The sequence below is a fragment of the Trachurus trachurus genome (genome assembly GCF_905171665.1).
Source record: "Trachurus trachurus genome assembly, chromosome: 24".
Classification (NCBI taxonomy): Eukaryota; Metazoa; Chordata; class Actinopteri; order Carangiformes; family Carangidae; genus Trachurus; species Trachurus trachurus.
The window spans coordinates 28659067-28686481 of NC_139910.1; the positions used below are offsets into that span (position 1 = coordinate 28659067).

At 42.7% G+C, this 27415-nt stretch overlaps 1 protein-coding gene across 1 annotated transcript; it reads left to right on the top strand.

Moving 5' to 3' along the window:
- The first annotated feature begins 1295 nt into the window (after positions 1-1295).
- slc5a6a (solute carrier family 5 member 6a) lies at positions 1296-25416 on the top strand. Its single transcript, XM_084001244.1, has 18 exons — positions 1296-1441; positions 12533-12619; positions 13959-14150; positions 14272-14493; positions 15057-15122; positions 15459-15510; positions 15640-15707; positions 16054-16208; positions 16351-16491; positions 17474-17603; positions 17799-17887; positions 18552-18664; positions 18939-19006; positions 19795-19881; positions 19997-20184; positions 20321-20424; positions 21033-21154; positions 21259-25416. Exons 3-18 carry the CDS (start codon positions 14025-14027, stop codon positions 21451-21453), a joined length of 1926 nt encoding a protein of 641 aa, XP_083857370.1. The 5' UTR covers positions 1296-1441; positions 12533-12619; positions 13959-14024; the 3' UTR covers positions 21454-25416.
- Positions 25417-27415: the final 1999 nt, after the last annotated feature.

Below are 27415 nucleotides of genomic sequence, written 5' to 3' on the forward strand. Positions count from 1 at the left end.
CATGGTGACGGTCTTCCCTGTGGACGGGGCCTTGAGGTGAACCTGCTCCTGTTTTCACAGCGCTGACAGGACCGCGGTGATATCACCTACTGTAGAATAACTAACTGAAGCTCACAAATCATCGTGCTCGTTAAGTAGTATGATTCATACTACCCGAGCACGTGTTGTGATGCCTTCAGTGACGTAGGAGTGGTCGTTATTATGAAAAAGGATGCTGTTGAAGGGTGCTCAAAGTCTCAACTATAGGGCAAAGCCTGCAGTCCTGGCTTTACATGTTAAAACAGTGACACATAGTAACACACATAATTATGTGAGATGTAAAGTAATCATAATTATATAACTCCCTGTATTTAATTGGAATTAATTTAGCTTAGCCAATCATTAAGTCTCCCTATGACCTCACTGTACTCTCCTGTAGACCTCTGTATTGATCCTGATGGATTGATTCTGTCAGCAGTGAAATCGTCAATAAATACCAGTGTGTCAGTCCCACTGGCAGCCATGAAAGAACCACCACCATGTTTGACAGATTGAGGTGGTGTGTTTGGATCAGGAGCTGCTCCTTTTTCTTTTTCTTTTTAACCGGCTATGCAGTCCTACAGAGATTTTTGTATTTCGTGCAAATGATTTTCCAGTCGCCCACAAGACTACTCGGTCTGTCAGGTTATTTGCAATTTCTGGTTTTCTATTTAACATTTATTTTTATTTATTTTTTTACAAGTACTCAGCTAACTGTTGATTTTGGCTACCAACTTGTTTGTTTTTTATTCTGTCATCTGGATGGTGACCTCTTTACTCCTCATATTGACAGACAGCTCCATCTCAATTTAAATAGCAACTTGTGAGTTCTGTGTGAGGTTTTGTGTTGTGCACAAGCTAATGACGCTGAAGAACAGTAAAGCATACAGAGCCCCTGCTATTTGAACACTGTGTGAGCTGTAGTGTGCATTCAGCCTATTTCTTTCCACGCAGACATACATCCACTTAAATTAAAGCTAAAACTGACAATTTAATGTAGTGTTATTTAATGTTATACTGAATAACACGAGGAACAAAAGATAATGTAAACTGCCATGGCAATGACTGAAAAACCTATAGGGTACTTGACTGTTCAGTGGGAATCCTTCTGTTTGTCTCACACATTGACAGGGTTTAAGCAAAAGTCAGCTTTACTAAGAAAATCACCATTTACTATACACAGTAAGGGACTGGTTTTAACCAAAACGATTTCAATATAATGTCATTTACAAATGAACACGTGACAGTATTCGTTTTTGCAGTGGTGAGTACGAGCATCTATTCTACGAGGAGCACCTGAAGGCAGCACTCGTCAAGGAGAATGGGGCGGTCCATACGTCAGCGCTGCCTGACCCCACGAGCAAAATGCAAATGATGGACCGTGGCAGTAGTAACGTATTTGGACAACGACGGGCGGTCTGAGGTAAGACACTATAGCTGTCGTTAATTCAGACGATATTCTCACTGTGACGAGTAATAATGTTTGTTTTTTGTTTTTTTGGGTTACGCCATGGGCACGCGGGTTGTCGGTTATCAGTTGAACGCTGGTGCACGCGGTAGCGGTGAAAGTTGGACTGATTGGGCAACAGACAGTGACATGTGGGCTGCATGCTGAAATATCAATAAGGTTTAGAAGCTGGTCTCCTCTGTAGTTACTGCGTATTTACAGTGACAGGGCGTGTAACCTTGTTGTATCATTGACAATAGTTGGTTTAAACGGTGTAAACGTAACGTAAGCCGGTTTGGCTAGCTCCGACCGTGAGCCCTTCAAATGAATGACTGGTCGGAGCGTGTGGGACTAATTAGCCAACCGTGCAGCACTGTTCATGTCGCCGGTCAGAAAATGAATGTGTTCAGGCACACACTTTATCTCCTCACCTACATAAATTAAACGTGCTTATTTGTCTAGATACACTAAGCAGTTACCGGTAAGTTTGAGTTCACTATGAGTCAACATCCTTAACCCTTTCCGGTATAAAGTAAATGTTTACCTTTGTAAAGAATCTGTTAACAGACCCCTTGAGGACCCTTGAATCAGTATGGGCTAATTCATTTACAGAAAAATGGGTGCAAACATGAACTATTTTCTTGAGGAAATTCTTCTATGGCTAATATAGGCACCAATGATCAGTTATTGAGGCAGCTGCATGACCATAAACACAGGTTGTTTAGTCCAACAGCATGTGTGGAGGTAAGATGTCACAAGACTGTGGAAATATTATCAGGAGGAGTCAGGTTTTATTGCTGGACATGTTGTATAGCAGTGATCTATATCTTTATCAGGGTTCCAACCTAAGGTGCTTGGCTCAGTAGTTCACTGAAGAACATATCTAGACTGACAACATAGATATTTTCAGTGAATCTTGTAGACATTATTGACATGATCGACTCCTTTCACAGTTATGAGTCAAAATATGGTCATGTACTAATAATGAGGGATTCCCTCAGGCCATGTGAGTAATTATGGTCAGGATGCACTGAGAAAATGTTTAGAGGCCAGTAGCCACAGAGCTCCATCTCCTCAGAGTTGTGTGTGTATGTTCCTTTCAGATCAGCTGGAGAGGACCAGGCCGACCTCAGTTATCTGATGTGAGGAACTATCACATCTTTTGCAGGCTAATGATTACACACAATCCTCAAGACAGACCTCATTCTCCTTTGGCATTATCTGTTGTCATTCTAACAATCGTCACAAAACAACTGACTCTGTCTCAGACTCTGTCAGTCTTCAGTGAAAACACCTATGCATTGCTAAACACAGCACTGTCTTGTAGAGCTTATTACAGCTCATTAATCCAATATAATGGTGTAATATTTAACTTCTCAGTTGGCGTTTATGTTTTGTGAAAACAAATTGAGATGCTTGGAGTTAAAATACCTCACTGATCAGTCTGTCATGCTGGTAGTTGTTTGACAGATGAGGCCATGGTTCAGCCCAAAGTTTAATGATTGCTGAAATTATCAACCCATACCACCTTGACACGTGCCATGTGGTTATCTTGGTTGGAATATTTTGGTTTACAAAATATTTGTGAAAATGTTCCTTGACATATTACTATGGTGGTGTTTTATTAAATCTGAATTCAGTTCAGAATCTGCTTATTGAATTATGAAGATCTGTTCAATGTCAGCTTTATAAGAAATGCACAGTTTTTACTGAATTCACTCCATTAGTAAATCAAATTCCCACTGATGCGTGCAGTGACAGATATAAAGAATCTAGTCTCCTCTAATCACGCCAGTAGTTTGTGATAAGGTTGTGAAATAGAGGCCAGTGACACTTTTTTTATACAGTCTATGAGTGACACTTAAAGGGATAGTTCAACATTTTGGCAAATTGGCCCATTGCTATAATCGCTATAGTCATAGCAGTAGGTTCGTTAACTTTATTTGTCGGTGTAAGCTATTTTTAGAACGGAGGAGCGGAGCGGCAGGCTGCTCAGAGCTACGCTATGGAGGCTAAAGGAATTTCTTGGTTTCCCTCATCAAACTCATCAAATACAAAATCCCAAAATTCCAAAACGCTTTTGTGGACAAGTTGTGACCTGCACATTCACCACACTGTGAGATAATAATGGAACGTTACGAAACGGAGCCGTTTTCGAGGTAAATACAGGGTAAATACAGAGTCTGCTTGCTGAAAAACTGTCCCTGAACGCAACACGCATCAGCGGTTTTGCATGTATTTACCTCTAAAACAACTCCGTCTCGTAACGTTCCATTATTATCTCATAGCGTGGTGATTGTGCAGCTCACAACTTGTCCACGACAGCCTTTTGGAGTTGTTGGGTTGTGTATTTGATGAGTTTGATGAGGAAAACCAAGAAATTCCTTTAGCCTCCATAGTGTAGCTCTGAGCAGCCTGCCGCTCCGCTCCTCCGTTCTAAAAATAGCTTACACCGACAATTAAAGGTAACAAACCTACTGCTATGACTATAGCCATTATGGCAATGGGCCAATTTGCCAAAATGTTGAACTATCCCTTTAATAGAAACTGAATCAAACCTGAATCATGTACATGCAGCCCTATTCAGTCTGTGCTCTGTGATCTTTCCTCACTCAAATCAAACATGGACACGCTACAGTTAATGCCTTCTCCTCTTCCAAGCCCAGTGCAGCAATGTTATATTAGCGGACTATTGACCAGAGGTGGACTCTGTCTCACTGATCTGATCTGGTGCACATGGAGATCACACTAAAATAAAATCACGTTTGTATTTGTCTCAAGGCCTCAGTGGAAGTGAGTAAGGGATCACACACCATTGGACCGTCCGTGCCTTAAAGGGATAGTTCAACATTTTGGCAAATTGGCCCATTGCCATACTCGCTATAGTCATAGCAGTAGGTTTGTTACCTTTAATTGTCGGTGTAAGCTATTTTTAGAACGGCGGAGCGGAGCAGCAGGCTGCTCAGAGCTACGCTACGGAGGCTAAAGGAATTTCTTGGTTTCCCTCATCAAACTCACCAAAACGCTCTGGTGGACAAGTTGTGAGCTGCACATTCACCACGCTATGAGATAGGACGTTACGAGACGTTGCGTTCAGGGACAGTTTTTCAGCAAGCAGGCTCTGTATTTACCTCGAAAACGGCTCCGTTTCGTAACGTTGTGTTATTATCTCATAGCGTGGTGAATGTGCAGGTCACAACTTGTCCACCAGAGCGTTTTGGAGTTGTTGGATTGTGTATTTGATGAGTTTGATGAGGGAAACCAAGAAATTCCTTTAGCCTCCGTAGCGTAGCACTGACCAGCTCACGGCTCTGTTCCGCCGTTCTAAAAATAGCTTACACTGACAATTAAAGGTAACGAACCTACTGCTATGACTATAGCGATTATGGCAATGGGCCAATTTGCCAAAATGTTGAACTATCCCTTTAAGTCCTGAATCCTTTAAAACACCTGTGATGAAGTTAACATTTTACCTTTGTACCTTGTGTCATTATTCCAAGTTTTTTTCACATTACAGCCAATTACTTTACCACTGTCTCTTGAGGCTGGAGAGAACAGGGGCGGGCCAACTTGGCTCAGGGACCACAATGAGTTGACAGGCCGGGCCAGTAGCCTATCAGGTTGATGGAGAGTGTTTGTGTGAAGTCGTGTGGTTGGTAACCCTTCTTTTGCCAGTGCATCAAAGTTTGTGATCTAATTGGACAATTTTGTACCAATATGTTTGACCGGCCGGATCAAAAAGCCCAAGGGGCCACATATGGGCCTGAGTTGGTCCATGCCTGTTATTGTTTCATTGGAGAAAAGACTTGAGAGATGAAGATGAATGTCTGGTATACAGGCCCGCCTCTGTTTAAGAGCAGCACAATCACTTCCCTGAGCTTTTCTATAAAACCATCGAGGACTGTCTCCTCAGCTGTGTGGGGGGAAATAAATTACTGAACAAGGAGAAACAGCCTACTGTGTTTACATGAAGAACATCTTTTTAGCCAATCTGTTTCTGTGACAGTGCTGTCGGTCTGTCAACCACTTTGGGCCAGACTCAAATATCTCAGCATCCATCAGATGGATTGGCACAGCAAATTAATAGAGATTCATGTTTCCCAGACAGTGTCTCAAAATGACTTTGTTGATATTTGCCCTTGAGTGCCAACATCAATTTCACTTCTGTGGTTTTAAGTGAAATATGTTATGTAATGTAACACCAACATCCACGTAAATGGTAAATGTGCTTATTTATGCAGTGCTTTTCTAGTCCCTAAGCTTTTTACAGTGAAAGCCACATCCCCCCACACACATCCATTAAACACTTTCCCCCTATATTTCTAGCACTTTTGTACCATAGAGACATTCACACACAGATGACATGGTGGGTGGCAATTTGGGGTTCAGTCATTTTCCCCAAGGAGCTGCGATCAAACCACAGGCCCTGCAGTAGTTTCATACCCCATTGTTACAGTTTGAAGAATCTCTTGTACCATTTGGTCTGTACTTTGGTTTATGATTAAATATCATGCCAATAAGATAAAGTAAGATGGTGAACAAGAGAAACACAATTTTAGCATTGTCATTGTTAGCTTTAGCATTTAGCTCTAAGCTTTGTTATTCCTAACCTTTTCCTCAGTAGCTCTTATTTTACAACTTAAAAAAAAATCATATTTCTCTGGTTAACCAGTTTAATACCTGTTAATCCTGCTTGATAGCTCACACACTGTGGGTACAATGTGGCTGGTTATGTGAGAATGAACAGATGTGGTTTACTTTGAGCCACCTTTTCGTGCTTTGTATGGCACCGGTCACATTCAGCAGTGGTGTGCAGCTGTAAACCTTCCCAGGCTGCCGCTCCTCTCACCTTCAAACAGCTGTTTTTCTCTATTCACCACCATTTACACACGAGATGGGGGTTTGGGGATAAACACACCGATGCCACCGGCTCAGACTGCTTGATGTACAGTCACTGTTCCTGTGTTGCCAGGCAACCATAGCCTCAGTGACCTCCTTGTGTGGCGTTTTGCGATGCTTTTGACACAGCCACCACCTATTACTCATACAGAGAGCCGAGCCAAATATTAAACACAAGCAGTAGGCTGCTGCTTAAGCATTGATTACATGTAAGAGAGTGGGTGTGATAGAACTCAATGGCAAATGTGGGTCTTCACTGTGTGTGTGTTTCTATTGTTGTCCTCTGTGTGGGGTTTGGTGGTAAAATGAACTGCAGCTTAATCAATAAATCCAGTGACAGAAAACCGACTGCAGTTGTGCCAGTTGATTGATAGCTTGGGTACAATAATGAGCCACATCTAGCTTCTTTAAAGCAAGACACTTGGCTGCTTTTGGTTTGTCATTTAATTTCATGTTGAATATCTTTTGTGTTTTTGATGTTGGTCGGTTTAAACATTCAATCTACTCGAGGTCTCATAAAAGACTTTTGACTATTTTCCTACAGATCAAGCAGCCGTAATTCATTAAATAAAACAAAACAACAGCAGAAACATGTCTTCCTTTTCCAAGCCTGCACAAGAAGCTGTGCTGTACTGTACAGCCACTGTCAACTACTGTTTTACAGATATAAATAGTGTGATGTTAGCTGTTAGCAATTTTGCAACAATTGGGCAACATGATACACTGGAATGTCCCACCAATAAAAAGTCCACATTTGCAATAGGGCAGTAACGTTTGGAATCATTATGTAGGAATTATTTTTTCCTACCATTTCAGTGTTTCCACTAGGATTTTTTTAAGTAGTGAGTACTGAGACTGTTGTTATTTTTTCACCTGAATTAAATGATGCTGTGTGGAAAACCACACTCTGGTTCGTTAATGAGGTGCAGACAGGGTCCAAAACTAACACTCGCCACTCGCCAATTACGGGTAGATTTTGTCTCTGGCTGGTAAATTTTTAAGACCACTCGCCACTCTGGCGAGTTATTTTTTTACAGACGAAAATTTCATTTTTTCGTTACTGGTGGAGAACGATGCTGGTATGTTGTTTCCTGACAGAGTAATGTGTCTTTCCAGCAGAGACGATCTTTGGTCAGGTATGCGCGTCAGGCCGTCATTCACAGCGTCGAGGTGGATAACTGTTGTTACTGTCGTACCCGTTTGTGTAGTTTAGCGCGCCCGGTAAAAAATGCTCTCATTGCTTTGGGCAGTGATCAGCTCCGGTGACCGCGACGCTGACTGTTTATCCCCATGTTAATTAAAACCAGACGCGGCCCGACACACGGGTGCTGAAGCACGGACCAGCGTGGTCCAACTTTAGTCTCGGTCCAGACTCCGAACCCGCGCGTCTGATTGGGTTGGTTGGACACATGTCAATCGCTGGTCGGACCTCACCGCTGACAACATGTGTGTGCGCGCGCGCCTGTTTGTTTGTGTGCGCGCGTGTGTGTGAGAGAGAGAATCAACACTACATTACCCCCCCCACACACACACACACACACACACTCAGACCCCGTCCAGACGAATACGCGGCTTCACCGAATCCGATCTTTTTCTTAATCGTTTTGAAAAAAATCTCCGTAAACACGGCATCGTTTTCAGAAATATCTGCGTCCACATGGATCACCTGAAAACGACCCAAAACGCTGTAGTACCTACATACTGCAGGCGTGTGTGGAGTGTGTGTGGCGCTGCAGCGCTGCTTGCCACACATAAACACTTAAGACAGCTGAAGAAGATGGAAAGTCCCCGCTGTAATTCAATAGAAGAAGTTCCCCGCTGTATTCAAAATACATCCATGATTCAAACTCAAACATGGGATTAAATGTTGACAGGGAGTCGTGATAATCAGTGATGATTAAACAGGCGCGATTCAGCCGCAGCGTCTGAGCGACCCGGCGGTAGTCGGCCGAGACTGTCAGTGTGCAGCTGCTGCAGCGGTGTGTGTGTGTGTGTGTGTGTGTGTGTGTGTGTGTGTGTGTATGTGTGTGTGTGTGTCTCAGGTTACAGGTAGAGCGGCGGGGGGCATGACATCATCGTTTCAGAAAAAAGCCGTATTGGCCGTCCAGACGAAAACGCTGGGGCGGCGTTTTCAAATTTTCCCACTCTGGGACCCGTTTTCAAAAAATACCGTTTTCACCCCCTGAAAACGCCGGATTCGTGTGGACGCGAGGCCAATCCGATAAAGTATTTATCCGGATTCGAAAAAAACAGACAGGAAAGACAGTAGAGCAGTGTTTTTCAACCTTGGGATCAGGACCCCATGTGGGGTCGCCTGGAATTCAGATGGGGTCGCCTTAATGTCTAGTAATTGGAAAAAAAGAAATTACTGATCAAAATATTTTTTAAACTAATTATTATTCTTTTTAAAAAATATGATTAAAAACACCACACACAATCCTAAACAACTGTAAGAGAGAGAGAGCATTTATTAGAATTAGAAGTGTCTCAAAAAAACTGGATTTTTACACGTATTTTGAATTTTACTCGAACACAAATACAAATAGAAATACTTTCCCCCCCTCAACAAATACAAATACCGGATGCTTTGCACACCCCTAATTAGTGCATACTACTAAAATATTGATTGAGAATCGCATATAAGACCCAAATGACACGTTAAATAATACTGATAGCAATATACAGCACTTAAACGCAATTTTTACTTGGTTGGCTGGTAAAATATCTGCCTGGCTGGTAAGTGAAAAAGTTAGTTTTGGACCCTGGGTGCAGACAAGTGAGTTTGGAGCTGATGAGAGGAGAGAAAAAAGAGAGCGAGACGACGTTGCCGTAGCCTCTGTGATATGACGACCCCGACCCCGCTGAGGAGAGGAACTGTGAAGGACTCAGCTGGAATGGAAAAGGACCTAAACCGAGTCGAGTAGAGTTGTAACTGTGTAGTGGAAAGGGGTGCAAAGAAGGGATGTCACAATTAAACGTGGTATTAAACGCCACAATTAATTGATCGTAAAGGTTCCTAAATACCGTCACTTTCTGAAAAAGATTATGTTGGAACCATATCGGCAGATGTGCACCAAAATAAAGGAAGATGCACAGATACTGGTCCAGTTACCTAAAGTAACACTGAATTAGTAGGAATTTAAATGTTAGCGTGTCATTTGTATTAAATGTAATAAACTTAAACATTTGATATAGATGACAATTAATGACTTAAATATTTCAAACACTTCCCCCAGTGGATTAATAAGTGGTCCTATATTAAGAGATTAGTAATGTAATTATATTTTGACTATATTTGATTTGACACATTCATAGTGTTGTGAAATTAATAATAATAATAATCGTGACATCCCTAGTGCAAAGTAATGGTAACTGGTAGTGGAAACCCTGCTTTACAACATCTAAAGAAGAAAAAAAATCATCATATGAAGGTGTGGCGGCTTTTATTTAGCTGTGGCTGTGTATTTATCAGTGCGGTTTATTACAAAGTGTTTGTGCGGAGCCCTGCCATCCAACAGTGCTGTCATATCACATCCTGGGTTGGTGGCGCAGTTCAGAAATGTCCAACACACAAGTTCAGGTAGAGTAAGTTGTTATTATGACAGGAGATCAGAAAATCTCTACTGCAGTAACTGCACATTTCTGATCAGTTGTTGCCAATTGTGTGCGATCTAGTGAGACAGGCCCGGGCCAACTGGTGCAGAAGCACATCGCGAGCTGGGAGCCATGTTCCTTTGTGCTGTACATTCCTAAGTGTTGTCTTGTGCAGGATGCTATTAACTGTAGCTGTGGGGTTGTTGTTGAGCGACTGCTCAGTGGCCCGCACCTAGTTGCATTGGATAGAGAGAAACTGGACTCATTAAGAAATGAGTTTATTAGCGCCAACACACACAACCATGATTGAACACATGGTCATACAGCAGTCAGTGTTGAGTAGTTCATTGATCTGATCACTCTGAGGTCAGACTGTGTCAAAGGCCAATCACCAGCCAATTGCCTGTTTTCCATTGAACAAAAATTGCAGAGTCACCCGAGACAGACGGATGTGCTGTTACTTTTTTTTTTAATAGTCATTCCTAAATGTCTATCTAGGGTTGGTTGACTTTTCCCATACTACATGTTAAATTAAAAGTTGCATCACTTTGTTTTTAGTTTGCAAAGGAATAGTTAAACCTGTTAAATTTCTTCTGTCCTCAGACTGTTGCTGTCTATTGGATGTGACCTACACCTTAATTTCACAAGCACATGTCAGTCTGGTATTTTAAGTAGCTTTACTGGAGTACAGTTTCCACAGGCCACCCTCTGTGAAGCCCTTTGACTACTTTGAGGGATTTAAATCTAAGGGCCCTTTTGTAACTTGGCAGGTTTTATGCTTTTTTCTTTTTTCCACACTGATGCTGCCCAGTTTAGAGAGACGACTTGACAGCAGGGGTTTTATTATCTCAGCCCAACAGTGTAACAAATCCTGTAAGTAACAACAGGAGCAAAGGCCTCTGAGAAACAGCAGACCACTATGCTCCTGAGAGGCTGAATTAGTAAATGATACAGCAAAGGTTTATTTACATTCCAAAAAATATTGATAGTATTGGATTTTTATATTAAATACACTTGCCTTTGAAAGTGACTTTACATCATAACTACTTGACAATCCTTTAAGTGGCTGCATTTGGTGTGAACCAGTTGCTCCTGCTCCCAACCAGTCACATTCAGGTGGATTAGAGATCAGCCATAATGGGCTTTAATGGGCTCCTGTGTTTGATCAAACCAGCCCAGAGTATTGCAGAGACACAAGTGGTCAGCAGAGAACGCTGCTTCTGCTCCATGATCAGATCACACATGAAACACAATCTATCTCACAAACTCCCACCAATATACAGTTTGAGTCCCACACATCTGATTTTGGTTACTACAGTTAAAGGGATAGTTCACCCAAAATTCAAATTTCACTCATTATCTACTCACCCTCATGTCAATTAAGAGCTGTGAGAATTTTCAGAGTCCTCTGTTCCTTCTCTGAGTTACGGGGGGGTCCGCGCAGCAGTATTTGTCCATATAATGGTTGTCAATGGATACCAACTTTCTTCGTCCAAAAAGACACACCAAAAAACATCCAAATACCTCCATACTGCTTGTCTGTAATGTCCCTCTTGTATTGAAGCCCCGACATGAGAAATTGTTCAGAAAAAAATTAAACAAGTCTATATTTTAAGCTTGTTTGTAGCGGAAGCTCCCAGTGTCTCAGTTCACTGCTCCTCCTGTGTCTGACCGGCGGAACAATTTCTCATGTCGGGGCTTCAATACCAGAGGGACATTACAGACGAGCTGTATGGAGGTATTTGGATGTTTTTTGGTATATATGGACAAATACTGCTGCATGGACCCCCCCGTAACTCAGAGAAGGAACGGAGGACTCTGAAAATTCTCCCAGCTCTTAGTCGACATGAGGGTGAGTAGATAATGAGTGAAATTTGAATTTTGGGTGAACTATCCCTTTAAAGTTGCCCAAAATGGCACCAGGCAAGCGCTGCATGGAGCTGCTAGAGAGCTGCACTCCACGGCAGCCCTCCTGGCCCAGATCTTTATGCTTTCTGTTATTTGAACCAGTTGCCCTTCGCTGCCATTTACAGCTGCCAGCATGTGAACATGGCCGGTGGAGGGCCTTTCTGGGGAGCAGCTCCACAGTTGTCCATGTGCGTGCGAGTAGAGCTGTAATCACTCGTGATTTCCACAGGTCGCCTTGACACCTCACCAAGCGACCTTGTGCAAAACAAAAATGCCTAACTAGAAATCATAAAAAAGAAGCAGCTTATTTATTGCTTGTCTTTACTGTGCTGGAGATTGTAATCTGAATGTATGGCCAGACTGGTTGTCTGGTCTGGGAGTATATATACGAAATATTACAGTATGGATTGTCAGATGAGCACAGCATGAAGGGAAACGAAACCGTCTTGTATGTCGACAACAAAAGAGGTCCCTGAAGTTAAGAATAGTGCTGTGTCTTGTGAAAACATAACACAGGATTGGGTTCTGTTTGGTTAGAATGCTGTTTACCCAAAAGATATGGACGTGCTGATTTTGTAGTTATTGTTCAGGTATTGAATCATTTGTAACAATATTTTGTCAGGTCACTCTTCTTGTTTTGCTGAGCCTCTTCCTCCGTCTCCACAGTGATCATGACTGGAGCTTTTGACTGACTTCTCCTCCAGTCCCACCGTGTTCACCAGCAGCAGCAGCAGCCTGCTCCCAGTACCTGCAGTAAGTTCATCGCTATTGTTCAGTGTTTCTGGCTTTTCTTGACATTGTTGTGCTTTACAGTTTGCAATTTTCTTTCACACTGCAAGAATTTACAGTTAATATATTTCAAAGGTCGATCAGAATGGGAAAGCGTGTGTGTTTTTGTTATGTATGCAGATGACTTTCAGAACAGAAGCATTCGATGTCAAATAATGTGCTTTTGATTTCAAAGGAGCTAAATTTTAAAACATTTACAGTTAATTCTTATCTACGCTTCACACCTTACACTTCTATCAGCAGATGTGTGCAGTGAATGTGAAAACTATAAATGTGTTTTAAAATTGTATAGCAGAAATCTGTTTTGTTGAAGCAGCATCGACATCACATGGTTTTTTTTTAACTATCTTTTAACTTTTAGTTCAGAGTATCTAAGTTACCATTTCCTCACAGTCTTTAAGTCTTTCGTGAAAACCCTCTGTGACACATACTAGTGTTGTTTCTCATAGTGTCTCCACTTGGTTAATCTACTTTTCAGACTCAAGTAAGGTCTATCTCAGTTATATAGATACATATATGTGCAAGGTCCCAAGAACATGCCCTGAAGTAACGACGATATGTCAAATTACTAGGACTCGCCCTCCTAACCCCCTAACCCTAATCTCCTGTTTAGGGTAAACAGCTTTTTTCCAACTAGTTGATGGACTGAAAAAAATGTGTACCGTATATAACAGCAAGTAATGGTGCATTTTATTGACAGTAAAGGTAACGGGGGAAACAGTCACTTTTTGGATTACTCATTACTGAAAAAAAGTAGCGCCTTTAGTATGACGGACGTCCGCGGCGCAACACGTCAGTTAAACAGACTGTCGCTTCTTTTCTTTTTTTTTCAATCGTTTTTGGTCAGTGTTCTATGATCTTTTGATCCCAGTCTGGAATGAGAGCAGAGCATAGACTGTAAAGGGTGCAGAGCTTTGTTTTGGTACATGATGAGACCATAGAGTATGAGACACGACCGGCGCGATGATGTGGCGTCACGTAACGCTCAACGTCATCACGTAAACTAGCGGGTTGACCCGGGTCTGGCGTTCCCACTGCAATCGGAGCCGAGCCGATTAAAGACGATTTGAACCCGCGACGCTTGCCGAGTCGTTTGACGCGGGTCGACACGGGTCGGTGCGCCTTTCCCACTGCCACCAAAAGCCGATTGTTAGCGGGTTTAAACAGGTTTTTTGGCCAGTGGGAAAGGGGTGTATGCAAACTAGAAAGCAGTGTAAGGACAGATTCATGTCCTTAGTGAGTATGACTGAGACGGTAGTGAGAGAGTTAACCAGAGCTCTCCCCCTTGTCTTCCATCCTGCAGCTCTCAGCAGGTTTCCCTGCTGGCGAGGAGCTTTCTCTGCTCTGACGGCCCACATCCAGCCTCATCATGGGGGGGGTGGTCCAGATGCACTTCACCACCGTGGACTACGTCATCTTCGCCCTGCTGCTGGTGGCCTCAGCTGGCATCGGGCTCTTCCATGCCTTCTCCGGCGGGCGCCAGCGCACAACACAGGTCAGGCACTATTTCCTGACAACACTGACCTTTACCTACAAGAGTACAGGGTCAGTCTCCAACTGTTTTCTACTCTTTGTGTTGGTAACGAGGTCTGAGATGAACATTTTGTCCGCTACAGGAGTTCCTGATGGCCGACCGCTCCATGAGCTGCCTGCCTGTCTCTCTGTCCCTGCTGGCCACTTTCCAGTCGGCGGTGGCCATCCTGGGGGCTCCGTCAGAGATCTACACCTTTGGGACTCAGTACTGGTTCCTGGGCTGCTCCTACTTCCTGGGCCTGCTCATCCCAGCTCATATTTTCATACCAGTCTTCTACAGACTGCGCCTGTCCAGCGCATATGAGGTACATACAAGTAGACATGACTGTCCCACTGTGGTGGATTTGACCTGTTAATGTGTGTGTTTTTAAACATTTCGTAACAGTGATGTCCTCTTTCCTCTGTCTGCCCGTTTTTCTATTTCACACTTTCTCAGCACTTTCTCTTGCCCGTTGTCGTCTTCCTCACGTATGATCTCAGAGTTCACTTTTCTTATCTGTCTCTTATCTGCGCTACCCTCGACATATTAACGTCCGACACAGATGCACGTTCCTGTCTCGAGATTATCTTGAAAGGGTTTTTATCTCCTAGATTGACTACTCTCATGAACCTCAAGGACATTTACAAGTCATTTGCCAAGATCAGTTTTGCTGTAATGTCCTGTGAACAAAGAATTATCTCTAATTTAACAATCTGGCTCAGCTGATCAGAACCTGAACACACAGTTCTGATCCTGGTAGAAAACGTCCTCAGCACCAACCATACCACCTCTGAGATGATATATAATCAGCCTTTTGATTTTATTTGTTCTTTATGTTTGTTTTTTGTTCTTTTGTTTTTTTGTTTTTACATTCTTTCCTCTCAACAGTATCTGGAGCTGCGCTTCAACAAGACGGTTCGCATATGTGGGACGGTGACATTCATCTTTCAGATGGTATTTTGCCCTACTTCATATTTTTATTTGTGTATTGATGCTAATTAGGACAAGATGCCTTCCCTACTAGAAAGTAAAGCCATGAATTATCTCATCTGACAAAGAAAGACTGAGCAGATTGATGTGGGCTGTTGAGAGGCTCTGGTAGATGATGCAAAGTTAAACAGTTGTCTAATCTAAATGCTGACCCTTCAGAGATCACAGAATCTCACCCAGTAAAACAGGGTATAATCTGGCACCTGAGCCCTTAGCTCCAAAGCACGACCTCTGACTCAGCTCTGTGTTGGTGACTCATCCTGTTGTGGATTTCTTTTCCCTCCTCCCTCCTCCCTGCAGGTCATTTACATGGGGGTGGTGCTGTACGCTCCAGCCTTGGCACTTAATGCCGGTAAGATGAGCAATTCTTGTTTTCAATGCAGCTTTGAAAACAGCCAACTAGAGATCAGGCTGTAAACATCATACCGTGTTTACCTGGACAGTTGAATAACCTGTGGATCATTGCTCTGTTCACCTGCAGTGACAGGCTTTGACCTATGGGGGGCAGTGCTGGCCATGGGGTTGGTGTGCACACTATACACTGCTCTGGTGAGTCACCATATTTATTAAACTACCGTTCACAACAATAACTGTTTACAGACAATTTGTATTGAATACATGTTTTGGCAGCAATTGAAATTAAACAATAATGTAAGAAAGGGATATTTTATACATTTTTAAGTGGATGACAGCAGTGATTTTTTTTTTTTTTTTTCCATCTACCCATACTTGATTGGAAAACTTTCCTCAGCTTTGATTTTATTCATCTGTCTCCTCGATCATCGATGGTTATTCTACAAATATAGACATTAGTCACCATATTCTGTTCTGACACACATGCACATACATTTAGTACATTTAGTTGTAATATTGCCTGTGTGCTCCTGTCATGCAGGGAGGCCTGAAGGCCGTCATGTGGACGGACGTGTTCCAGACAGTGGTGATGTTTGCAGGGCAGCTGGCTGTCATTGTGGTGGGGGCCAGTCAGGCAGGGGGCATGGGAGAGGTCTGGAGGAAAGCAATCAATGGCAGCCGCATAGCTGGACTAGAGTGAGTATTCACCGTCTTTGCATTATGGGAAATAAGTCTGATTCTGTTGTGCTTCATGTGATAGGGCATTTTGCTTCAGGAATCGCACTTGTGAGTTCCTCAAACGTTCATTTTGTTCATGCAATAATGTGTGTGTGCGCAGCCTGAACCCAGACCCTCTGGAGCGCCACACCTTCTGGACCCTGGGTGTGGGCGGAGTCTTCCTGATGCTGGCTCTGTACGGGGTCAACCAGGCCCAGGTCCAGAGATACCTCAGCTCACGCACAGAGAAAGAAGCCGTCATGTGAGTATAACCAGTTTGTTATCCTTTTCATCATAACAGTAACATGATGCAGACTAGGGTTGTTCAGTATACCGCTACTAATTTGGTACCGGGGTACTGAGGCATTTAAAAAGGTACTATACTGCGCTTGGATGAGTATAAATTTTGCGCCGCCGGCAGCGGTGACGTGGCCGCATTGTAATTTGAGCGGAGGCGAGTGAGTGAGTGAGCCACAAACGAAGCAAGGTGCTTATTTTTATTACCGTTACAACACGGGCCGCCACAGACTCGTTAATTAATGCAAACACTGCTGGTTGATAAGTTTCCTTTTTACCGCGCACCACTGGCATGCATCTGTGTGTGTGTGAGAGAGAAAGAGCGCTACGCGGAGATGAATTAACGGAACGATATTGCGGTGATGGGGGGGGGGGGGGGCAGAGTCAATTTGTGGCTTGGTCTTGATTCTGTGGCGCTGCACCACACATTGGTCTACGTATGGGAAACAATAGGTGTGTGTTTGAGTAAAATGAAACAATAGGTGTGTGTTCGAGTAAAATGAATGTTTGTGTTTCATTCTATAAACTACTGATAAAAATGTATAAATCAAGTTGATATTCATTTTTAAACAGACCACTAATCTTTTAATTTAGGAAGAGTTCAGATTAATATCGATGGAAATTTCAATTTTAATCCTGCAACAGCAGTGATTGTTTACTGATTATTTACTGATGCATATATAATCGTTCTAAGATTTTCTATTAAAATAAAATCAATAATGACATTTTTTGTGTTCTCTTTTTATTTGGAAAAGCATCGGAAAAACATGTTGGTACCGTGACAACACTAATGCAGACACTATGAGGCATTTATGATCATATACTATTCACCCATCCTAAATTCAAGTACACGTGTGCCCCTTTAATGTCTGTCATCTTATGTCTATTGTTTGCAGTGATTTTGTGGCCCAGGACGGTCATGTGTCTTACTTCTCATGTCCTTCCAGGTCCTGCTATGTGGTTTTCCCATGCCAGCAGATCGTCCTGTGTTTAGGTTGTCTCATGGGTCTGGTCATGTTTGCCCGGTATGGAGAGGACAGTCCTCTGGACAAGGGCTACGTCAAAACCAATGACCAGGTGAAGACTCATTTGCTTTCATGGTTCCAAAATTATCTATATTATATTTAACTTTACTTGCTTTATAGTTAATGTAAGTAAAGCTAAATATAATATAGAATATTTGGAAGGCAGAGTGCACCTAGAACAGGTGGCCAGTCGATCACACGGCTGTGCATTGTTTTTTCCATCCTAATGTTGAGTTTCTCTGCGTAGATGGTGCTGTACTTTGTGATGGATGTGTTCAAGGACCTGCCAGGGCTTCCAGGCCTGTTTGTAGCCTGTCTCTTCAGTGGCGCTCTCAGGTAAATGAGCCAACAGCAGACATGGATGGAAAGGATCATCCACAGCTCTAGCTCCTGTATTAATAGTGTGAAAGTATCAAAGCCTCAGTCCACAGTGAAACACACAGCCTTGTGTTCAGAAACTGTAATGTCACAACAAAGCAGTCACTGCTCTCAGGTGTAACTGCACTTGTTGAACTTGTACCCAGTTCTCACAGCAGTGTGTTGTTGCTGCCTTAGATTCATTTTTATAAGACTGGGCTTCAAGCCAGTCAATCTGTAAATATTAACCTCTAGAGATAAGACAGGTAACTGCCAGACACTAGATTATTTTAGTTTGAGTATAAAACATCAAAGAGCTGCTGCTACCCCTCTCTTCTTCTTATATCAGTGCATCATTCATTTGATGGTCTTACACTAAATTTTACTCATGTGACTTTTACATGCGTTTATATCATCCTGTCTAGGACATGGACACAAAACAAATGTCAACTATTAATTAAAATATTATTTCTGTATCTGTCTCCCCCCTTATTACAATTTAAGGAGAAATCCTACTATGTGCCACCAACAGGATCGTGTTCATACTCCGTCCTAAAGGCCTGTGTCATGCAGCTACTGTATGTATATGATGTGTCCAAAAAAACACCAGTCTCTCAATGTACTCCTGTTTTTGTCCTGCCAGCACCATCTCTTCAGCCTTCAACTCCCTAGCAACAGTAACTATGGAGGACCTGATTAAACCTTTTTTTCCAAACATGACCGAGTCTAGAGCCACAATGCTGTCCAAGGGACTCGGTAAGATTTGTTGTTGTTGAAATTCATGTGTAGATCTCCAAACACATGTACGTGCTTTTTGTCTCTGCAGGTGTGTAGTAATGTTAGAGTGACAAGGGCCTGACACCCATTTAAATACCATAATAAAATCAGTGTGGCTTCTTTTTTAAGTGATGTGTTTTCAACTGATTTTAAGTGTAATATGAGGCCACACTAGGTTCACACTAAAACACAACCCCAATGGTGTGAAACATCTTGAGCCATCTCAGTCTTTCTGGTGTTCTCTGCTCCACAGCTTTGGCCTACGGTCTGGTGTGTCTGGCTATGGCCTACCTCGCCTCCATCATGGGATCTGTGCTGCAGGTAATGTGCTCACACACTCCACTCATTTCACTGGCTGGGATTTCTCACTTAAAGGGATAGTTCAACATTTTGGCAAATTGGCCCATTGCCATAATCCCTATAGTTTTAGGAGTAGGTTTGTTACCATTAATTGTCGGTGCAAGCCGAGCGGCGAGCTGCTCAGAGCTACACTACGGAGGCTCATGGGATTTCTTGGTTTCCCTCATCAAACTCATAAAATACACAATCCAACAACTCCACAACGCTCTGGTGGACAAGTTGTGACCTGCACATTCACCACGCTATGAGATAATAACACAACGTTACCAGATGGAGTTGTTTTAGAGGGAAATACAGAGACTGCTTGATGAAAAACTGTCCCTGAAGGCAACGCGCATCAGCGGTTTTGCATTAATTTCCCTCTAAAACAACTCTGTGTGGTAACGTTGTGTTATTATCTCATAGCGGGGTGAATGTGCAGGTCACAACTTGTCCACCAGAGCGCTGTGGAGTTGTTGGATTGTGTATTTTATGAGTTTGATGAGGGAAACCAAGAAATCCCATGAGCCTCCGTAGTGTAGCTCTGAGCAGCTCACTGCTATGACTATAGGGATTATGGCAATTGGCCAATTTGCCAAAATGTTGAACTATCCCTGCATTTTAAAATATCTAAATTGATAGTGTTTTAGATGGAAAAATTGAAAAGAAAGTGGTGCAGAAACTCTGCTCATATACACGAGTGTAGTTTGTGTTATTATGCAGCTGGACAATAGTCCTTGACTGGCGTGCTGTATCATCTGTGCCCTCAGGCAGCCTTCAGTATCTTTGGGATGGTGGGTGGGCCCCTGCTGGGCCTCTTCTGTCTGGGGATGTTCTTCCCCTGGGCAAACTCAATAGTGAGTCCTGTTGTTTTATTCACCTGTTATTGTGATCACAAATAAGTTGCAATAATGCAGGAGGGAAGAATGGCTATGAAATCATCTCTTTGCCCACCTCCTGCCCCCACCTCAGGGTGCAGTGGTTGGCTTAGCGGCGGGCCTTGCCATGGCCTTCTGGATCGGCATCGGCAGCTTTGTGATGCGTATATCTCCTGGCACCCCAGTCCCTCCACTCAACACCACTGCTCTGCCTCTGTTCGACAACATGACCACCACTGTCATGACCACACTGGCCAGCGTCACCACTGCCAAGCCAACAAGGTAACCAATAAATGTCAAGAACTACATGTGTTGGCTCTGCTTTGTTTAAGAATTCCTCACACCAAAAGTCAAACATTGATCTGAAAAATGAGGGATTCACATTTTGAAATGCTTTTTGTTGGTTTTGTTTCCTCAGGCCAACAGGTGTGGAGGCGCTGTATTCTCTGTCCTACATGTGGTACAGTGCTCACAACTCCACCGTGGTGGTGGTGGTGGGACTGATAGTCAGCTTTCTAACAGGTACACACACCAACACACACCGTATCACTGACCCTAGTGCCACAGCAACCATTCACATTTTCTTTAGACTATGAAACAGAAGAAATTCCCAGTTGCAGTGTAGAGACCACAGATCATGTGATGCCCACACTAATATAACTCTCCAATCTTTGATTTATGACATCAAGTCCAGTGTAATTAGAGTCAGAATATTATTTTCATGGTAGTGGTGCAAGAGGGCAGTGGGCCAGACTGGGTGTGAAAAGAGACACTAGAGCACATGTATCACTTTCCAGCATGTGTACTGGGTGAGCAGCTTTGAGATGAATAAGATGAGTGGGATGGCCTTTTTCAACTGAGTTTACAGACAGAGTGGCTCTAGAAATGAATCCAATCAACCTAAAAGGTAGGAGGAACTCATTTATGTATTTCTACTATCAAAGCGTACTGATCAGAGTATGTGAATACACCTATGAGCCAGTAACTCAAGTCATTTTGCTTTGGTCACATGGAGGTGAGTAGTCAGTGCTAGCACAGGCTGTAGTTGCTGTCATTCTGATGATGATGATGATGGATTTTGTGACCAAAGGTGAAACGCTGCCTTGTCCCTGTGTCTGTCCACTTGTCAGGACCGATGAAGGAGAAGGAGCTGACTCCTGGGACAGTGTTTCCAGTGCTGGGCACTCTGCTCTTCTTCCTGCCGGAGCGCTACAGAGAGAAGCTGTGTTGCGTCACTCCTCTGGCTCAGAAGGTAGCTTCATATTCACTCTGCCCTGTATCATGTCTCTGCTTTGTTCTGTGTAACCTGAGGATTCAATAGTGTTTGGGTTTTTTTTTTTTATCCTTGTCGACCAGCCTAAAGAAATCGGCACGCAGCCTTATCAGATGGCCAAGAAAGACAGCAACGGAGCAGCTCAGTGCAAAGACGACACAGAGGACAAGGAGACAGAGGGCGACCGTGCGCAAACAGAGGAGGACGACCTGGGGACGAGGATCGCTCTGCCTTCCTGCAAGCTGGCGGCTCACACAGTTCAGGAGACGGCCTTGTGATCACTTTTTTCCCCATAACACACACAAGGCACGCACATACACATGAATGTCAAGTTGTTGTACTGTCCAGTGTGTGAGAGGTGCAACAAAAGACAGATGGTAGGCACTGAGGTCTGTGGGTGTTTTACACTGACAGAATCAGGTGAATGTTGTCATAGAAACGGCCCATGCACTTGAGTAACTGTGTGGGGACAGGGTGTTTATCCATCCCACTTCAACTTCCTTCTCCAAAAGACAAAAAACAACAATAACTGGAAGTCAAGGTTGTCCAGGCTGGAGCGGTGCAGAAGCACAACAAAGCAGAAAGACTCTTTGTCTCTTTGAGTCTGTCCAGGTGTGTGCAGAATGCAGATGTTGGTGTGCAGTGTGATGTTGCTCTGACGCACAGAGAGCTGCTCCACTCTGACTGGATCCAGTCATTCTGTTTCAGGTATTTACAAGATGTAAAAATGTGTTATTTTTGTAGAGAAGATGGAATCATGAAATCCCAGATAATGTATCAGAGAATATAATATAAAAAGAAAATAATGTCTAGAGAGACTGAACTTCAGTTGAAGGCATGACATGTCTGTGCTGATGTGATAGTGTAGTGTCTTTTACATGGCCTTGGTTAGTCGCCTTCTAGCTGCTACTATAGATGTCCACAGTTACAAAGAGCCCACAGAAGCACTGAGACCGGGGCAGAGATGGCATTCCATGGGAGCAGCAGAATCACTCTACTCCCCATATGATCACACTCATCCATTTCATTTATCCTGAGCAGAAAATCTGATTTCACTGAAAAGAATTGTAATTTTTGCATCTAAAATGCAACATATTGCATTGTGTTTTTTAATCAAACATAACCACTTTTTATTCCACTGTTGGAGCTTTTGAGCCCAGGATATATTTTATATTTTGACACTCAAATAAAAAGGGTGAACAGTAAATGTAGAGGAGAATATAGAACAAAGAAACCAAAGTAATTCTCTGGAGGAGCTGCCAAGAAAACATTCAAAAGTCAGAAATTAGATGTTCCAGACTTGAGAGCAGTTGTGTCAACAAATGATTCAAACAACCATTAGCTAAACTATTGTGTAGGAGCGCTTCCTGGACTCTTTGGATGGGGCAAATGCTAGTAGAAAAAACAGAATATCCAAGGCACTCTCTGTGAACAGTCAAGTTAACCTTTAAAAGACTCCTGCGTGTTTCGGCGACACACCTTTGTCAGGGAGTTTTGACTCCCACTTTTTCCAACAACCATTAGCTCTTTAAACATGTGTGGTGAGTATTGAGTTAAAGGTCTGTTCACTATTCCTCATGTTTGTCTCTGGTTAAGCACAACGTTTAGACGAGTGCAGTAGAAGAGCTTGGTGCGAGTACTAAACACTACTATTCAACATGGAGCTGTAGCCACACTTAGAAAGGAGCTCCTTTAAGAGCTGATATGTCTGCATGTGCATTGAGCTACTGGTTACTGTAATGGTTCCCAATGCCCAGAATCCATGGCGTCCGTCTGTGTAAAATGAACTTTATTTGTAGAGGTGAGGTGAATCTGAGGCCTCAGATGTCTGATGTTTCCATTTCCTGTACCAGTTGTACCAAAATCTCTCTGCATCACCCCAGACTGTTTTCTTGCTGAGTGGAGGAATACACAGACACTCAATTAATCAAATTCAGGCAGCCGAGGCCGCATGAGCCAAATGTTTGAATTCCCACCTCATCACTTAGATTGGGGTCATGTCAGGAAGCGATCTCTTCACAGCCAAGAAGAATAATTACACTGACAACAGATGTTAAAATGTACATGCAGGCATCTCAACATTGTTTTAAGGCAGATTTAAAAAGGAAATTTAAAAAAAATTGTTGTTGTGCTAAATGTAATGCTCACTTGATGAATCAAGAAATTAACTTAGTCACTTTGTGTTTTTAAAGTGCAGTTTAGAATTGTGATAACTAGAATGACACTCAGTGATGTGAAAGTAATGGAGAAAAAGAAATAGTGCCCGAGACCAGCCTTGAAACAAACCAACATGGACTCAAAACCTCATGAAATCCTCAAGCTCCTCACTGACCAGATGTTCCTTTGTTGAGCTGGTTCCAGAGTAAAAAGTCCAGCACATCACAGCTCAGTTACCTCTGTTTGGTCAGTGCAGATCTCCCCACATCTTCACATGTGGGCTGGCTGCTGCTCCCTCTGATAGACTGCCCTGAGTAAAGCACTGCAGTGCTCACTATCCCACATAGAAGCCATAACTCTAGCTCCCATCAGCCATTGCCTTGATATGTTTGACAGTGGCGACGAGTCAGTCCTCTGGTAATTTTGTATGTCGAACATCTTGAAGTGCGCGTCATTTATTTAATTTTTTGTAATTGAAGTCAGTGCCATGTGACTTGAGTTGTGTTTGATAATGTGCTTTTGTCATCATGATTGTCACCATTTTTGGAATCACAGAATTCTTGACCCTTCACCGCTTCATCCATGGTGGTCGTGTTACGAGGAGGCTGTTGTGTGTACGATGTTCCTGTGTCTCCATAACAGACTCCATTACCATGTTTTGTGATGTGATGTGGTTTGTGTTTGTTCAACCAGTCCGTATGAGACTTTTCTACAGTTTAGGGAGGACACATGTCTCAGATGCAAAACAGTTTCCTCTCTTTAATCTCTGAGAGTAGCTGGAGTAGCAGACACCAGACAATCAGCAGCAGAGACCAACACTGGCTCAGTTTGTGTCACTGTGATGTGACATGTGGACTGGAGACACCACATCCCCATTTTTAATGTTTAGCACTGATCTGTGTGTACCATCATCCTCACACCCAGAAATACCTGTTTATCCAAAGCATATAGAATATGACTTTTCTTTCATGTTCTGTTTTTTTTTTTTTTTTTAATACGAAAGATGTATCTTATATCTCATTTGTACATTTTTGTAATTTCACATAAAGCCTGCACACATTTCATTGGATGAAATGAAATGTGGAATTCTATATGCAAGAACCATGAAATGTTTGATGTTGGTGAACGTCGGGCAGAATCAGAGATGCAACAGTCCACTGACAACAGCTGGAAACAGCTGCAGCAACCAAACATTAGCATTTTGTTAGCACACTAGCGTCCTTTGCCTTACAGACAGCAAGTCTCAGTCACAGCTGGTTGTTCGTGTTGCATCCCAAATTCTGTCTGTGAGGATTCACCAATATTTCAAAACATTCACTGGTTCCAAGAGTTTTGTGAAGTACCGTACTTTTAATTCCACGTGACGATGTGTACTTTTTTTTCTGATAGCATTGTGTGGAATTCTCCTCCATACCTGAAATTACTTGAAGTGTGAGCCTGTGACGTTAGAGACACACAGATAAACCCTCTTTACACTGTGAGGGAGTGAAATTTAAGTGCCGACATATTAGCATTATTGCTGTTAAACGTGACCTCCGTCACCTCTGGGTGTAGCAGCGTGACATGAATCAACACTAGCACACATAAATAAAGCACAAAGATCTGGTCTAAAGCAGCTTCATGACTTATATTTATTGTGATAACACAAATGTCAGCTGTAGCTTTAATACATGCTCTCTCTCTCTGAATATGTGGCCTTTTTTACAGTGGATCAGTCCTGAGCGCGGTGATACAGTTTATGAAACAGAAACGCAACACTTAGTAATTTCCAGCAATAATAAATATTGTGTATTAATCAATATTTATTATATTTCTTCTCCCACTCTCAAGAATTCTTCCTGTTATGCATTCCAAAAAATAACAAAACACAATCCCATAAGCACTGAAGTCAAGATGGCTCCTCTGCTTTGGCTGTGCCTTCATTTTGGTGATTTTTAATTTGATTTTGTTTAGTTTTTGATCCTGTGTATCCTAAAGTTCATCTGCCTCCAGGATACCCCTTTAATTCAGTGAACAGCTAAACTGACTGCATTAAATCTGTCAATGTTTCACTGTGTCTGGATGTATGAATATTAGATTTATAAATTTGCTGTACTTGAACTGAGATGTTATTAAAAATTCTATCAGTTGTTCACTGTTTTTGGTCTTGACATAACTTCCTAAGAAAAAAAGGAAAAAAACATGTTGCACCTGTTTGTCAGTGCCACCTAGTGGTTAGATATGTCCAAGTGCTTCATTCTGTAAAGCTGTAAATGCAGAGTAAGTCGATGCTTTCAGCCAATCAGCTTGCTGTTTTCTGCTTTAAAGAAAACTATTCATTGCTAAATATTGTTCATCCATATGTGACAGTTGAGGTTCCTGTCACTATGCGCCCAATTGATCGTGCGCCCTGGCTACTTGGCCAAGGGGATGTCCCTTTGGCCAAGTGGCAAGCGCGCATGACTCTTACCCGGGAGCTGTGGGTTCAATCCCCACCCGGGCCCTCTTCACCTTGCCACACATACATAAGCTATAATATCCTAAGTTAGTGCTCAGCTTTGTGTAACTGTCCCTCAGCCATGTCATGTAATGTGACAATGTAGCAGCAGCAGTAAGAAACTTCATCAAAGGGATAGTTCAACATTTTGGCGAATTGGTCCATTGCCATAATCGCTATAGTCATAGCAGTAGGTTCGTTACCTTTATTTGTCAGTGTAAGCTATTTTTAGAACAGAGGAGCAGAGCCGTGAACTGCTCAGAGCTACGCTACGGAGGCTAAAGGAATTTCTTGGTTTCCCTCATCAAATACAAAATACAAAAACTCCAAAACGCTTTCATGGACGAGTTGTGACCTGCACAATCACCACGCTATGAGACAATAACGGAACGTTACGAAACGGAGCCGTTTAAATACAGGGTAAATACAGAGTCTGCTTGCTGAAAAACTGTCCCTGAACGCAACTCGCATCAGCGGTTTTGCATGAATTTCCCTCTAAAACAACTCTGTGTGGTAACGTTGTGTTATTATCTCATAGTGTGGTGAATGTGCAGGTCTCAACTTGTCCACCAGAGCGTTGTGGAGTTGTTGGATTGTGTATTTGATGAGTTTGATGAGGGAAACCAAGAAATCCCATGAGCCTCCGTAGCGTAGCTCTGAGCAGCTCACGGCTCTGCTCCACCGTTCTAAAAAATAGCTTGCACCGACAATTAAAGGTAACGAACCTACTGCTATGACTATAGGGATTATGACAATGGGACAATTTGCCAAAATGTTCAACTATCCCTTTAAGTAATATGATTGGCTGATAATATTCATGAGAAAGTAACCAGTGTTATTGTACTCATCTTTTCGGGGTTACTGTAAACATTTCCCTTCTGCTGCAGAAATGACTGGAATAAAAAAGTAAGGTCAAAGGTCAAATTAGGAACCTGTGTGCAAAGAAAGTTAATAAGTTATAGTAATAAGTTAATAAGTTGCTTGTTAAGTAAAATTGTGAATTTCATTTCATTTTTGAAGAGTGTTGCAGCAGGCTGTGTCTATATGTGGTGTTTACTGGCCCTGGTATCCTGACTGGCAGCTGCTGGGCCGGTTCAGCCAGCAGCATGGACCTGTGTCCATCACAGGATGAAGACAGTTCATGACTCCTCGATGTTAATGCTTTCCCCTGAAACAAGGGCTCAGCTTCCTCACAGGCTCCAACAACCTTGTTCTCTCATACGTGTCCCTACCCATCAGCCCCCACAACCCTACATGGATGATCAGGCTAGATCAGGGCTTCTCCACTAGTCTCACTCAGGGACCCACATTTTCCCATGGTCATTACAGTTTTTCTCTGTTGGTTTGGCTCAATTCTTGAAACAGAAATTACATTCTCAAAATAACATGGACAAATCTCCAAACCACCTTGCAAATGTTCACAACAGAATGGCATTTCTCATTGATTTCATCAAATTGCAAATGTCTTAGTACATGTCTCAAGTGTCTTAGTGCATCTTTGCAAATGGTTATGTACAAGTACCCTAGAGTTAGCACAATGAGCATACATTTAGCACATTTTCCAAATGAATAGATCTTGCTGATCTAAGCTGATTAGTTGATTCTCA

Coding starts and splice junctions, on each gene's coding strand:
- slc5a6a (XM_084001244.1), top strand. CDS start 14,025: ATGGGGGGGGTGGTCCAGATGCACTTCACCACCGTGGACTACGTCATC. Junction 16,492..17,473: donor ACAGAGAAAGAAGCCGTCAT/GTGAGTATAACC, acceptor ATGTCCTTCCAG/GTCCTGCTATGTGGTTTTCC. Junction 19,007..19,794: donor TCATGGGATCTGTGCTGCAG/GTAATGTGCTCA, acceptor CTGTGCCCTCAG/GCAGCCTTCAGTATCTTTGG.